This window comes from Ranitomeya variabilis, chromosome 2 (genome assembly GCF_051348905.1).
Source record: "Ranitomeya variabilis isolate aRanVar5 chromosome 2, aRanVar5.hap1, whole genome shotgun sequence".
Taxonomy (NCBI): domain Eukaryota; kingdom Metazoa; phylum Chordata; class Amphibia; order Anura; family Dendrobatidae; genus Ranitomeya; species Ranitomeya variabilis.
In genome coordinates this window covers 885,036,356-885,052,551 of record NC_135233.1, presented here as the reverse complement: position 1 = coordinate 885,052,551, position 16,196 = coordinate 885,036,356, and the positions used below count along the sequence as shown (strand labels likewise).

At 41.1% G+C, this 16,196-nt stretch overlaps 1 protein-coding gene across 1 annotated transcript in view; it reads left to right on the top strand.

Moving 5' to 3' along the window:
- Positions 1–16,196, top strand: part of LOC143803989 (anosmin-1-like) — a 52,277-nt gene that overhangs the window by 17,146 nt on the left and 18,935 nt on the right. The window contains exons 6-12 of the mRNA XM_077281739.1: positions 461–645; positions 2,943–3,072; positions 8,992–9,197; positions 9,289–9,424; positions 9,903–10,049; positions 12,346–12,440; positions 15,615–15,783. Coding sequence (XP_077137854.1) covers positions 461–645; positions 2,943–3,072; positions 8,992–9,197; positions 9,289–9,424; positions 9,903–10,049; positions 12,346–12,440; positions 15,615–15,783 — 1,068 coding nt within the window. The remainder of the gene's footprint in view (positions 1–460; positions 646–2,942; positions 3,073–8,991; positions 9,198–9,288; positions 9,425–9,902; positions 10,050–12,345; positions 12,441–15,614; positions 15,784–16,196) is intronic.

Here is a 16,196-nt window from a genome sequence, read left to right as displayed (position 1 = left end):
TTGGGCCCCTCTTTACATATGATTTTTCCCAGTTGACTTTCCGGAACAATAACTTTTTTTAATTTTTGGTGGATAGAGTTGCATCAAGGCTTGTTTCTTTGTGGTATGAGCTGTAGTTTTTATGACTACCATTTTAGGCGCCAAATTACCTATTTTAATTCTATTTTAAAACAGTAATTAGGGCATTTCGATTTTCTCCCCCTTTCAATGTTTTCCTTATGGGAAACATTTTTTATAAATTCTGATATTTTATTAGTTTGGAAAATGAAACACACAGTGATGCCAAACGTCTAAATGTTTTTAGATTTTATTTGCACTCTGGAAATAAGACATGATATGAATCTTTATATTTTTAAAACATTTTAAAAAATATATATTTTTCACATTTTTGTACTTAACAAGTTATGCCGGAAGCAGATATTCTGAAATGTTAATCTCATGAATGTTCTCTGTGATACAGGTGTCCCCTTAAAACCGCATACTGAATTCATAATTAATGAGTACGTAAACAGAACTACGAAGGTGACGTGGAAATCTAGATTTAACATCTCTGCTGAGCCAGTTTTACATATCCTGCAAAGAAGATGGAATTATGGCATTCAGCCTAGTGAAGATCAGTCCACACAATGGCAGACAATAACTGTGGTCAGTACACCATACATAGAACATCTCAAATTATAGATGTTTGACAGGTTCCTTACATAAAATAGCAAATGTTCTTGCATTTGCTAAACTAAAATGGAAGGACACGGAGGTCATGGAAGGATTTCATTCTTTGATTACCAATATCAGTGATCCCAGTGGCTCAGTCAATGGAGACAGCACGAGCCGCAAAGCTTAGTAATTTACAGCAGCAGTGATGGGCACTTTCAACGTGACGTCACAGTGCAGCTAGAACACTAAAGCTAACTACATCACTGTCATTTCTCCAGTTTTCTGGAGTAAGTTGTACCTTATCCTTATATGATTTTGCTCACCCAGATACTTTTTGCCAGATTTATGAAGTGTGACTTTAACCAAATATCTAAAAAATTTTGCGCATTTCACTCCAGTCTTTGTCTGGAGTAAGGCTTCTGACAGAGTTACCAATTTGCTACATTTTTAGATTTTTAGACAATCATGTGAACTTTAAAGGGTTTAAGACTTTTGGTGATTAAAAGTCACAAAAAAGAGTTAAAAGACAAAAAATTACCATTTTTATTTTGTGGCAAATTAATGAACTGTGTACACATCTTTGAAGAATTTGGTGCAAAAACCAACAGCGAGTACCACAAAACAAGAAAAATGACTTCATCACCAAATGATGAATAGGGCCCTGAGTCCAGACTAGAGTCAGAGATCCAGAGCTAGACCTGAAGAGGGGCGAGTATCAGCTCTGTGTCTTATGTTACTTATATAAAAGCACTGGGGGTCCACTTTTTTTTTAAATTGGAAACACCCTTAAATAAAAGGCAAGAAATCAAATGGAAGACCTTCTGTTGAGATTAAAGGCTATAAGCTATTAAGTCCTATCATCATTAATCCCTTCAGCTTTGCTGTATCTCTAAACAGAAGCTGCAGAGATCAGTGAAGAAAGGAGGGTTTGTCCTTTTCTCCCCTGTGTGCTGCTGTCTGCTTAAGATTGGTCAACCTCATACAGGGGAATAAACAAACGCCCCCAGAGTCAAATTTCTGGTAACATCCAGTTCGGTTTATCATAAATTATAACTTTAAAATTTACAATCTAATATCTCAGCAAAGGAAAGTGAAAAGTAAAAAATAAAACCTATATTTTTCTTAGCTCTGCAGCCATTATTTCATGATGTAGCCAGTTCAACATGCTCAAACTGATGAAAGGTCTTCTTTAATTGACTACGTGCCTTCCATATTGCTCCAGGCATACTTAAAGGGAAATTGACAGCAGGATCGACACCTATAATCTAGTAACATAGCTGCATTGGTCTTTAAAAATAGATTACAGACAACACCATTGTGTGGGACAAGTTAACGGTATAGAGTGATCCTTACTTTATGAATCTTTCTTTTGTCACATAATCAAACGTCCTGACTAGTCAGAAAGGTGTGACCTATATGGGATCCAGTCCTGCCCCATCTGCCAATAGCATGCTTGCTTGCCCTAACATTCTCCTTATGGAACTTTGAATTTCATGGCAGCTTGTGAGTAACACGACTGGGGTAAATACCGGTAAGTATTTGATACTCTGCTGATTTTGCAAGTTTTCCCACCTACAAAGAATGAATAGGTTTGTAATTTTTATCGTGGGTACACTTCAACTGTGAGAGATAGAATCTTTAAAAAAAATCCAGAAAATCACATTGTATAATTTTTACATAATTAGTTTGCATTTTGTGCATGAAATAAGTATTTGACCACCTACCAACCCGCAAGAAGCCCTCCTACTCTGCACTAAAAATGTATTTAAATATGCGACAAAAGAAGTTTCATAAATTAAGTATAACTATTTAAAGTTCTGTGTAATTAATTTTTAAGGACAGATGCAGACATGTAATCAGATTACAGGTGTCGATCCTGCTGTCAGGATCCTTATATATTTTTATGATTAAGAAGAAGCTACCTTTTTATTATGTTATACATTATTTACCAATAGAACACATTTCTATTAAACCTATGTTGTGGAATACATTCCAATGTATTACTTACAAAACTAGTAAACTTTATAGGTGCACACAGATTTTTTTTTACACCAGATTTCAAATAGAGGCACCAAATGGAGTAATACAGACCTGAAGGGGCGATGTGGAACCCATGCAGAGTCTTGAGTCTGGGAAATCATCTGCATCTACTTTAGCAAAGGGGAGTGTTGATTAAATATTCTAAACTTTACTGAACCAAAATAAAAAAAGCTAAAATTTTCTTTAAATCTGCAACAAATATAATTTCCTCCTTAATATAAACATATGCCACTCCTTTCTTTTCTCAGACAGCAGCTCAGCATTTTATTATGGCTGATATAAGACCAGGCAGATGGTACCAGTTTCGGGTGGCTGCAGTTAATATGCACGGGACACAAGGTTTTACTATACCAAGTAAACACTTCCATTCCACCAGGGGTAAGAACTACGGATGTGTCTGTGTTGTAAATGTATCATTTTCCTTACTTAATACGTAAACCCCAAAATAACGCAGCGTCAGTAAAAGTAAATCTTTAACTCGCTCCACAAAAGAACAAACTCGCCTTCTGATTTAGTAACATTATTCCTACTGTGTTTTACAGTCCTGAAGTCATACATGCTTATACCCTTTAGAGAGGTCTTGTCACTAGGTCCAAAGTGGCCAGTTTGGCCACTTATTTTATTTTTGCTGGTCCCCTGATTAGTTATTTTTATTATTTTTTATAAAAACTACCTTGTGGTTCCAGAAACATGGGCCTTTTTATTTTTTACTATTTCTATTTCTTTAGCAAGGGGGCATGGCTCATAGGGTAATAATGCAGAGCAGTGTACAGACTCGTCCCAGAGAATCCTGTGAGCAATGTCCTCTGGCTAAAGAAGACCAGGAAAGCTAGCACTTAACAACCATGGAACCATATGGCACATTTAACCCCTTCCCGACCTGTGACGCCACGTAGGCGTCATGAAAGTCGGTGCCAATCCGACCTGTGATGCCTATGTGGCGTCATGGAGGGATCGCGTCCCTGCAGATCAGGTGAAAGGGTTAACTCCAATTTCACCAGATCTGCAGGGACAGGGGGAGTGGTACTTCAGCCCGGGGGGGTGGCTTTGCCCCCACGTGGCTACGATCGCTCTGATTGGCTGTTGAAAGTGCAACAGCCAATCAGAGCAATTTGTAATATTTCACCTATGAAATTTGGTGAAATATTACAATCCAGCCATGGCCGATGCTGCAATATCATAGGCCATGGCTGGGGACTGCGATCTGACCCCCCCACGACTGACAGCGGCGATCTGCCGCCATTGTCAGTCTTTCCTCCCCTCCGTTCTGTGCTCCGCTGCCCTCCGCTGCTTTCCTCTACCCTCCTCTCCCCTCCGGTGCCCCCCCCACTGTCCGATCCCACCCCCATACCGCTGGAGTCCTTGGGACCCTCCCGTTGTCCGTCCGGCATCTTCGATGGGCGCCGCCATCTTCCAAAATGGCGGGCGCATTCCCAGTGTGCCCGCCGAATCTGCCGGCCGGCAGATTTGTTACAGGTACATTTTGATCACTGTGATAGGTTATATCACAGTGATCAAAATAAAAAAAATAGTAAATAAAGCCCCACTTATCACCCCCATAGGTAAGGAAAATAATGAAATAAATAAAATATATTTATTTTTATTTTTCCACTAGGGTTAGAACTAGGGTTAGGGCTAGGGTCAGGGCTAGGGTTGCAATTAGGGTTAGAATTAGGCTATGTGCACACGGTGCGGATTTGGCTGCGGATCCGCAGCGTATTGGCAGCTGCGGATTCGTGGCAGTTTTCCATCACGTTTACAGTACCATGTAAAACTATGGAAAACCAAATCCGCTGTGCCCATGGTGCGGAAAATACCGTGCGGAAACGATGTGTTGTATTTTCCGCAACATATCAATTCTTTGTGCGGATTCCGCAACGTTTTACACCTGTTCCTCAATAGGAATCCACAGGTGAAATCCGCACAAGAAAACACTGGAAATCCGCAGTGCGTTTTACCTGCGGATATTTCAAAAACGGTGCGGAAAAATCCGCACACGAATCCGCAACGTGGGCACATAGCCTTAGGGTTAGGGCTGGAACTAGAGTTAGGGTTGGAATTAGGGTTAGGGTTGGAATTAGGGTTAAGATTAGGGTTAGGGGTGTGTTGAGGCTAGGGTTAGGCTTGAGGTTAGGGTTATGGTTAGGGTTGGGATTAGGGTTGGTTGTGTGTTGGGGTTAGGATTGGGATTAGGGTTAGGGTTGTGGTTAGGGGTGTGTTGGGGATAGGGTTGTGATTACGGTTAGGGTTAGAGTTGGGATTAGAGTTAGGGGTGTGTTTGGGTTAGTGTTGGACTTAGAATTGAGGGGTTTCCACTGTTTAGGCACATCAGGCGGTCTCCAATCACGACATGGCACCACCATTGATTCCAGCCAATCTTGCGTTCAAAAAGTCAAATGGTGCTCTCTCCCTTCCAAGCCCCAACGTGTGCCCAAACAGTGGTTTACCCAAACATATGGGGCATAAGTGTACTCAAGAAAAATTGTACAACAATTTTGGGGGTCTAATTTTTCCTGTTACCCTAGGAAAAATAAAAAACTGGGGGGCTAAAAATTTATTTTTGTGGGGAAAAAAGATTTTTTATTTTCATGGCTCTGCGTTATAAACTCTTGTGAAACATTTGGGGGTTCAAAGTGCTCACCACACATCTAGATAAGTTCCTTGGGGGGTCTAGTTTCCAAAATGGGGTCACTTGTGGGGAGCTTCTACTGTTTAGGTACATCAGGGGCTCTGCAAACGCAACGTGATGCCCGCAGGCCATTCCATCAAAGTCTGCATTTCAAAACGTCACTACTTCCTTTCCGAGCCCCGACATGTGCCCAAACAGTGGTTTACTCCCACATATTGGGCATCAGCATACTCAGAACAAACTGGACAACAACTATTGGGGATCAGTTTCTCATGTTACCCTCGGGAAAATAAAAAATTGCGGGCTAAAAAAATCATTTTTGAGGAAAAAATATTTTTTATTTTCACGGCTCTGCATTATAAACTTTTGTGAAGCACTTGGGGGTTAAGAGTGCTCACCACACATCTAGATAAGCTCCTTGGGGGCTCTAGTTTCCAAAATGGGGTCAATTGTGGGGGGTTTCTACTGTTTAGACACATCAGGGGCTCTGCAAACGTAACATGACACCCGCAGACCATTCCATCAAAGTCTGCATTCCAAAACATCACTACTTCCCTTCCGAGGTCTGCCATGCACCCAAATAGTGGTTTACCCCCACATATGGGGTATGCAGCAAGGACTGGTATGCAACCTTACTAGGTACTGCAGAACAGGAAGGTTGTTCAGGCACCTCCCCAGTGGGGAGGAAGCAATATATACATAATGCCCCACAGCCATTGGCTGGGGAGGAAATAGCAAGTGCACGCGCTGACCCTTTAAGAGGGCAGGAGCACGCGCACACATGCTCTAAGGATGTGGCTGGAGGCCCGGCTGGAAGCTCTGCTGGAAGCATGCAGAGCATGGGGAAGGGAAGCACCGACCGCAGCACAGGTGAGAGAAGTGACACGCCAGAGATTTTGCCCGTCAGAGCAGGGATCCGGCATGGTGCTAACAGATTCTCTGGCGCTGGGAGTGGCAAGCACGTGACTGCAAGTATGTGATTTGCATAGATGTGGACACGCGCTGAATAGACATGCGTGGCCTTGTTCAATACAAGTGTATTGAGTGAGGCCGGACACATCTAGTTAGAATGTGGACTGAAGTAAGCATATCACAAATCCTGCCAGACAACCCTTTTAAGAGCAGAGCTCCTGAGGCAAAAGTATACAAAAAACATGTATGAATTCAATAAGAACTCTATGGACTTTCAATGGAGTATTTGCTTTGTGTGCTCTCTGGCCCATTAAGCAATTTTTGCGCGTTTTAGGACTTGGACACCCATTGACCTTCATAGAATCTAAGGGCCTAAAATATTTTTTTTTAAATACCAAACTTAAGTTACTTTTAAAACCATTCTAGACTAGGCTATTTTTTTCTGTTCATAACCAGATGACCAGACACAATTTCTTGTACGTGTGGTTTCAAAAGGTATAATGATTTTTCTTATTAGGTTAATCAAATCATTTTCTTTCATAGTACATTAATTGTTTTTATATAGGGTAGCTATTATTTTATATATATTCCAGTTATTCCGTCTTAAACATGCAGTAGATCAGTTGGGTCTGGTTTCCTTATGTGCCGTTCCAGACGAGCCGCTTCAGTAACCATACTGGATCATGGCAGTTCCGAGTGCTGTTCGAGTCCGATCGGGGGCGTGTGCCAGTCGTTGTCAACTGTGAGGTTAATAATAATTTTAATAAAAAGATTTGTGACGCCAGTTGGGATGTTTTGCCTGGTATAGCTGGGCACTGATTAGGGTCCCTGGGAGTTAGGTGGTGATCAACAGTGCGAGATGATTAACCACTTCCCAGTTAGGGCTCCCAGGGGAGTTGGAGCAGCAGAGAATAATCAATGTTAGGCAGGGTAATGATCAGTTTGGACCTTTTACTGAAGTTCACATACAGTTTCTCTGCTGTGACATAGTGTAGCCTTCCTGCTGCTAATTATACCTCTGGTAAACGATTGCTGGATCTGTGATCCCTTCCAGCAAACAGGCAGCTCATATTCTGTGGAAAAAAAACTCTCTCTTGCAGCAGTGCCTCTGATTCTATGCGCTGCTGATCTCCTGGGCAAAAGCAGACTACTGCTTGGTATATGAAAACCGAGCAGTCTTTCAGTTTAATACGGAACCTGGAAGGCTCTGTGCTCTAGGGACTGATACCCTGCCTTGTGCAGTTTGTCCTGGCAGGGAGAGCACACTCCTCTCCTCTGCCTGTGGACCTCAATGTTCCTACCTCGCCCTACATCTTCCTTGGTTCTGCACATTGCAACCTCTTAGAAGCACCTCCTCCCCCCTGAGGGATCATGCATACCTCCTAGTTCAGGCAAAAGTGCACAATCTTCCAGTAAGGGAATGGGTGAAATGTGTTGATACAGTTTTGCAAGCATTCTGTGGCACTACAGACATGGGCACCACATTTACACCCTCATTAGACTGTTCACAGTGCTTAGCTTTGCAATCAGTGTCACTCAGCTCCTGCATCAGCGCATGCACACTGCAGTGTACAGATTTGTAGACTTACTACTGAACCCATAGTATGTTGTTTGCAGAAATGGCACCCACTGATCGGTAGCATGTTTAAGGGGAGAAATCAAATAAAAAATTTAAATAAAATAGGTAATCTTTAGCCCCTTCGCGACATGCGCCATACTAGTATTGCACATGTTGTAACTCCACCTTTGATGTGGGCTCCGGCGGTGAGCCCACATCTTTTACGTCAAAACGCCAGAATTACATGTTTTTGGTCACCACAACATTCGATCAAAAGATCGTATCTGCACCAAAATAGTATCAATAAATACGTCATCTCAGCACGCAAAAAATAAGCCTTTACACAAACCGAGATCACAAAAAATGGAGACGCTAAAGGTATCGGAAAATGACACAAATGTTTGGTGTTTTTTACAAACTTTGGATTTTTTTTTCACCACTTAAATAATAAAGAACCTAGACATGTTTGGTGTCTATGAACTAAAAATGACCTGGAGAATCATAATGGCAGGTTAGTTTTAGCATTTGGTGAACATGGTAAAAAAAAATCTCAAAAACCGTTGTGAAATTGCACTTTTTTTGCAATATCACCGCACTTGGAATTTTTTTCACCATTTTTGAGTACACAATATGGTACAACCAATGGTGTCATTCAAAAATACAACTTGTCCTGCCAAAAACAAGCCCTCATATGGCCATATTGACGGAAAAATAAAAAAGTTATGGCTCTGGGAAGAAGGGGAGCTAAAAACAGAAACAAAAAAATGAAAAAGGGCTCCGTCATGAAGGGGTTAAATTGGAATTTTGCATATGTTGTGCCGCTAATGTCCTTTTTCTAAATATGTTCCCTTTCTAATACATCTTCTTTCTACCAGTGATATACAATTTGGGGTCATTAGAGGTGGAGCTGGAAGCTGAGGTACATGAACGCTGGAGTGAAAGCAGTAGGCATCATAGTTGCTGCTGCACTGCTCACACAGCAGTCATTCGGCCCAGTGTGTACAGAAGTCAGAGATCTCTGCAGCTGCAGACTCAGCGGGAATGTTAAGAAATTTATTTGCACAGTCATATCCAGAGAGGAACTTTGTGATAATCCATTACATAAAATGTGCAATATGAAACTCTTATTTAATGCTACCATGTGGTATTGTCTTTATACATATTACATTTTACACCTCTACTCTTGATCTTTTTGTAGATCCATTGCCACCAGCTGCTCCTACCGGTCTTAGAAAACATACCGAAACTGTTGGTCAAGATGGCACTGTCAGTGTGAACATTACATGGGCTGTGCCAACGGAGCATGACCTGAACATTCATCATTACAGAATATGGTGGAACATTAGGATTACTGGAGAGCTGCAGTCGCAGAGGAAGGTGGACGGCTGGGTTTTGACAGATGGGGTGCGTAATGCTTATTTTCAGTTCCCTACTCATATCTGATCAAACTTTTCTCTTGTAATTTCAAACGTACCTGTGTTATCTTTTTATTTAGGCAAAGACGGAATGTACACTACAAGGCCTGCTACTTGACACTGAGTATCTTGTAAAAATACAAGCTGTGTCCTACTGGGGACAGAAAAAAATGAGGAGCCCAAAGACACAGTTCCTCTTAAGTACAAGACAGGAAGGTGACACCATGACTGCTCTCACATTTATCACGTGTACACTACAAGGCCTCATTCAGATGTTTGCTTTTTATGAACATGCTTTCTCCTTATGTTTTACATAACAGTCTATGGTCATGTTAAACTACTTCCACAAAAAAATTAAATTGGACATGTGTTGCTTTTTGTTCCAATTTACCCTATTATAGTGCATGGGTCTGGAACAAACAAAAAACGAACACACATGGAAGCTATCCATGTGTCATCTGGGCGCGGTTTATTTTTTACGCACACATGGCCCAAAGACTGAATAGACTCATATCCAGTATAGTGATGATAACCTTTTTTTTTCCTCAGGAGTAATACACCCTCACCACCCCCCTTTCTCCCCCCCCCCCCCGAAGAAAACCTATTGGTGGACTTCTGAATGATGTCAAATTACTAACTTTGAGTAATATATTGTGAGCCACTTTCTTAGTTTCATTTTTTTTAATTCATACAGGTTTAAAATCAGGAAGCATGGATCGCCCTTTGAATCCATGTAATGGCCGTAGCACGTCAGACGAAGACTGTAAAAATGTTTTACGAGCATTTTCCTTTTACCACAATAATCAGCTTAAAATCCAAATATTCTGGAAGCAAGTGTCAGGTAAAATATATTGCACTACTTTATATTGAAGTCCTTTTAGGATATTGTATAGGGTCCGGTATAATTCTTTCTTCAAAAGTTAGAGAAAGTCAAAATTGGCACTTTTATGATTATTGCATAGGTTAAAGCACCACTCCAGTGTGTTATTTTATTGCAGCACTGGAGTGCTGCTACTAATCTAAGTTCCCTGCCTATAGTAAATACCAACTATCATCTTCAGATTTTATTGCCATCGCTTCTGCAAGTTGTTGGATCATCCAGTGATTGCTGGGTGAGCCAAACGTTACAACTCAATGTAAGTCTGAGAGCTAGAATGAGGCCCGAACAAGGCTCTCAAAGACTTCCATTGAGAGCTTGTGACTGTTACCTCTCACTTCCAGTCAGTCAAAAGTTGCGATCACAATTTGATAGTGCAAGACCGGAGTGGCACCGAGAATGGCTGAAGACGGCAGCTGACTATAATACTGAGGACGGAAAGCTTAGATTAGTAGCATTCCAGCGCTGAATTAGAAAAAAGCTCTGGAGTGGGCATTAGGCATGGATTCATAACATACCCGATTCTTTGTTCCCATGGCAGATAATATACTGCAACATCTGGGAGCGGCATGTTCCTTATTATAAACATGTGTGCTTGCACCAGTCAAGTGTGCATGTGTATGAGGGAGTCAAAAGGAAGGACCAACAGCTATTGAAACTCTATGGGCATATATAGTCTACTCGCACAGTCATAGCTCCCACTAGAATCCACTACTTCAACTCTTAAAAAACAGACAGTGTAGTTTAAAGGAAACCTGTTATCTCAAGAAAGGTTACTTGCCTGCACATATAGGGCAAATCTGCAGGTAACTAGAATTGAAATCCTGTCTATCAGGCTTATTAGAGCAGCAGCTAAAGGGATAAAACTAAGTTTTATTCTTGCTGCAGCCGCTCACTCTTAGTCATGGAGACGTAGCAGATAACAATTAAAGTCATTGCTAACTGCATGGTGAGTGCTGCTGTAATCATTCCCTAGCACATTGATTTGACAACCTGCAATGCAGTGTGTGTGCAGCGTATGTGTGTAGAGGAGGTTGTCAATCAATTTGCCAGGGAGTGATTAGAACGCACTCACGGTATGGTGAGCAATTACTACCATACCCTGTGTCGCTCCAAAGACTTGAAGTGAGCAGCTACAGGGAAAATAAAACTTCATTTTCTCTCTGTAGCCACTGCTGAAGTCAGGAATCAGGATTTGATGCTATTTACCTGGAGATTACCCATACGTCTGCAGGTAAATAGTGCTTTAAAGAGGTTTTATTAGGAAGACAATCATTTTTGGTGAGAAGCTAGTGACAATCATCTGCTATTGCTAGGCAGAATTTTGCCTAGCATTACATGCTGGCCATTAAAGGGAACCTATCTCATGGTTTTTCCCATATAAAGTACATCTAGCATCTTTAAGCCCTATTTTATAGCATTCTAGTATGCTCTATAAATGTCCCCAATCCCCTAATCAAGGCACAAAAAAAAATCACTTTTATTATATTGACAGATGGCCGGTGGGCTGTCCGTTGAGTGTCTCTGGTCTTTATCTGGCACTTCCTCTCTTCTTACAATCGCTGTCCTCCTTCCCTGCTTCGGGTGGATGACGTGTCCTGTGTCATCCACACAGTATCTCCAATCATGCTCCTGCGCTGGTGCTCTACTCTCTGACCTGCCAACAACAGAGTAAAGTATTATAGGGGGTCTTAGTACTTACAGGGTTCCTAACATGGCATGGCAAGGACAGGGGTCATGTTGTGAGACAACCCACTACATCCAAAAGGGAACCTTACTGTAAACAATTAGGTTGGGGAGAAATATATAATTACATAATCCATGACCAAAAGAGGATCTATCACCAGATTTCACAATACAAACTGCATATATTATTAATTAGATTCTTAAGATCTTATATGCTTATGTACTTACTGCGAGAACCCATGTCACAATGAATGTATTATCCTGACTTTAAAATTTGCATTTTAAAAGTAAAGTTAGAGCTGGATTCATATAATGTTAATTTTAATAGTGGGGAAGGAAATTTTTGAAAAGAGTGATACATGTATTTTTACAATGGTTATATACGTATTTAGGTTACAACATGCGCTTTTAAAGTAAGTACACTGGCCTCATCAGGTCTATTTATTAATGTATGCAGTTTGATTTGTGAAACCTGGTAACATCCTCTTTAAAGACAGAACAAGAAATATCAACTTATCAAAGCTTACACAGTAATACAATAGTGTTTTCTAACTCTATCATCTTTTGTTTACAGACAATTATGTGGAAGGATATACTTTCCTAATAAAATGGAGACCAGTAAGGTGTGATGATAATGACACTTTTTCAGGGGGTAAAGCAGTTGTGAAGGTAAGAAATATCTGTATTTTACAGTGGGGCAAAAAAGTATTTAGTCAGTCAGCAATAGTGCAAGTTCCACCACTTAAAAAGATGAGAGGCGTCTGTAATTTACATCATAGTTAGACCTCAACTATGGGAGACAAACTGAGAAAAAAAAATCCAGAAAATCACATTGTCTGTTTTTTTATCATTTTATTTGCATATTATGGTGGAAAATAAGTATTTGGTCAGAAACAAACAATCAAGATTTCTGTCTCTCACAGACCTGTAACTTCTTCTTTAAGAGTCTCCTCTTTCCTCCACTCATTACCTGTAGTAATGGCACCTGTTTAAACTTGTTATCAGTATAAAAAGACACCTGTGCACACCCTCAAACAGTCTGACTCCAAACTCCACTATGGTGAAGATCAAAGAGCTGTCAAAGGACACCAGAAACAAAATTGTAGCCCTGCACCAGGCTGGGAAGACTGAATCTGCAATAGCCAACCAGCTTGGAGTGAAGAAATCAACAGTGGGAGCAATAATTAGAAAATGGAAGACATTCAAGACCACTGATAATCTCCCTCGATCTGGGGCTCCACGCAAACTCCCACCCCGTGGGGTCAGAATGATCACAAGAACGGTGAGCAAAAATCCCAGAACCACGCGGGGGGACCTAGTGAATGAACTGCAAAGAGCTGGGACCAATGTAACAAGGCCTACCATAAGTAACACACTACGCCACCATGGACTCAGATCCTGCAGTGCCAGACGTGTCCCACTGCTTAAGCCAGTACATGTCCGGGCCCGTCTGAAGTTTGCTAGAGAGCATTTGGATGATCCAGAGGAGTTTTGGGAGAATGTCCAATGGTCTGATGAAACCAAACTGGAACTGTTTGGTAGAAACACAACTTGTCGTGTTTGGAGGAAAAAGAATACTGAGTTGCATCCATCAAACACCATACCTACTGTAAAGCATGGTGGTGGAAACATTATGCTTTGGGTCTGTTTCTCTGCAAAGGGGCCAGGACGACTGATCCGGGTACAAGAAAGAATGAATGGGGCCATGTATCGTGAGATTTTGAGTGCAAACCTCCTTCCATCAGCAAGGGCATTGAAGATGAAACGTGGCTGGGTCTTTCAACATGACAATGATCCAAAGCACACCGCCAGGGCAACGAAGGAGTGGCTTCGTAAGAAGCATTTCAAGGTCCTGGAGTGGCCTAGCCAGTCTCCAGATCTCAACCCTATAGAAAACCTTTGGAGGGAGTTGAAAGTCCGTGTTGCCAAGCGAAAGCCAAAAACATCACTGCTCTAGAGGAGATCTGCATGGAGGAATGGGCCAACATACCAACAACAGTGTGTGGCAACCTTGTGAAGACTTACAGAAAACGTTTGACCTCTGTCATTGCCAACAAAGGATATATTACAAAGTATTGAGATGAAATTTTGTTTCTGACCAAATACTTATTTTCCACCATAATATGCAAATAAAATGATAAAAAAACAGACAATGTGATTTTCTGGATTTTTTTTTCTCAGTTTGTCTCCCATAGTTGAGGTCTACCTATGATGTAAATTACAGACGCCTCTCATCTTTTTAAGTGGTGGAACTTGCACTATTGCTGACTGACTAAATACTTTTTTGCCCCACTGTATACTTAGAATATAGATTGGAACGTTAACATTCCAGAAATATGCAAAGGTTTTTATTTCTCTGATTTTACTGACCAAGAAGGACTGGAGCTGAATGAACTGCTGCCCAATACAAACGTGCTAATCATCCGATATACAACCCTGGCCAGAAAACTGTAGATGTATGCTGCCAGTGGTCCCAGAATTGAAGGGTCCAGCAACAGTAAGTTGCTGAGAATGTTTTTATTGGGTTTGTATTTTGGGTCTGGGACTTAGGAGCAACTAGAGGAGTCTAGGTGGGAAAGGACGCTCCCATACCTCCAGATTGGGCTTTGCTGGTCTTACAATAGGCAGCTGAAGTGACTCAGGTGTGTCTAATGTGTGGGAACTGCAGTGTGTTCATTACTTCTGACCAAACTAAGACAGAAGCAGTACCTGGATTGCTGCACGGCTGAGACCGTGGTGTATCTTTTACCTATTCAGAGAAGAGACTGTATTCTTCCTATTCATGTTATTTGTTTAAGCCGAGCAGAGCTTGTGATCACACCACTAGTACTGTAGAGATCAGTACTAAGGCTAAGTTCACACTTGCCTTTGGCTGGTTTGCATATGGCTGCGTACCCGATGTTAAACATAGGTATGCAGGATGATGCAGGATGCATGCGGAGGTAGGCGGAGCGTAAGCAGAGCTTAAGGGAGGAAGTATACAGTCATATGCAGACCAGCCAAATGCAAGTGTGAACTAAGTGATAGTTTGTGAGCCGTGTTAATAGAGTTAAGCAAAATTACAAACATTTGTAAAAATGTGGAATCACGCAATTTTGGACATTGGTCATACACTCTGGTAATTGTACAGCAGTCACACTACTCTGAAGGGCTTGCTTGATGATACAGCCATTTTTACCTTCTTCCTGCTTGTTTTGCGGCATTTCATGATGTGACATGGAAAATAATGAATTGGTGATGAATTACAAATAGTCATGATGCCAATGAAGCCTAGTAAAAAAAAAAAAGGTCCTGTGGATTTTTTGGGAAATGGACAAAGTGGCCTAAATTATGGATTGGTGAGCTCCCACCAGAACAATGAAAACCATGTAAAATATGGTAGTAGTATGGTTGTAGAACTCCAAAACAAGAACTGCTCTCCACTCTGGGTAATGGAGGACATCCAAAGAGTTTAAATGTTAAAAATACTCATTGTAAAACATTATTAAAAGTATGTAGCAAAAAAAAAAAAACTTGGCCACTGATAACTAAATGCCTTTGAACCACTATTAAGCCGTAGCATAATTAGCATGCTGAAGAAATAAAAACGTGCTCAAAATCCACGTGAAAAATATCCGCATTGTGTGCTTGAGATTTTCTACAATGCTGATCACTTGTCTTTCACTGCAATCTTTTTTACCTGCGGAAATCCATAAGTAAAATACATAATAAATCTGTCACATGTGAACTTGGTTTTAAAATTTTCAAAATCTTGTCTGTGGGTACAAGTGTTTAGCAGGCACGTTGCCTTTACTGCCTATATTGAAATGTTAAATGAGGACGTCTCTTTTTTTTTTACTACAGGGAACGAGCTACATTTTTACTGGCCTCCAGTATGCGTGCACCTATAAAGTAACAGTACGGCCATTCACCCTTCAGGGACCATTGGTTGAAGAGGTGACATTTGTAAAAACACCCAGGTGCAACAACATGAAAGTTAAAAGCCTCAGAGATGCACAATGTCCAAAACAGGGTGAGTGACCTACAAAGTAAGTGCAATTTTAAAGATTGGTTACAGTATACAGACTTTCCGAAAAATAAAAATGTAATGTCTCGAATGGCATTTCCAGTTAAAATAAAATTAATCATTGATGTAAATTGAATTCATTTATAAATCGAAAAAAAAATTAATAACCTTGTAAGAGGTGGTTGTGGATGGTGGTGGTATACCCTTTTAAAGGGAGTCTGTCAGCCCAGATAGCATAAGCTAAGCATATATATGTAGCCTTGTAAGGGATATAGCCAGTGGCGTAACTACAAAGTTATGGGCCCCGGTGCGAACTTCCAAATGGGCCCCCCCCCTGCAGTCCTGCCATACAACTCAATGTAACCCCCATAGAATACAACGCAGCCCCCCTCATAGTGACACGAAAGACACGAGCAAAT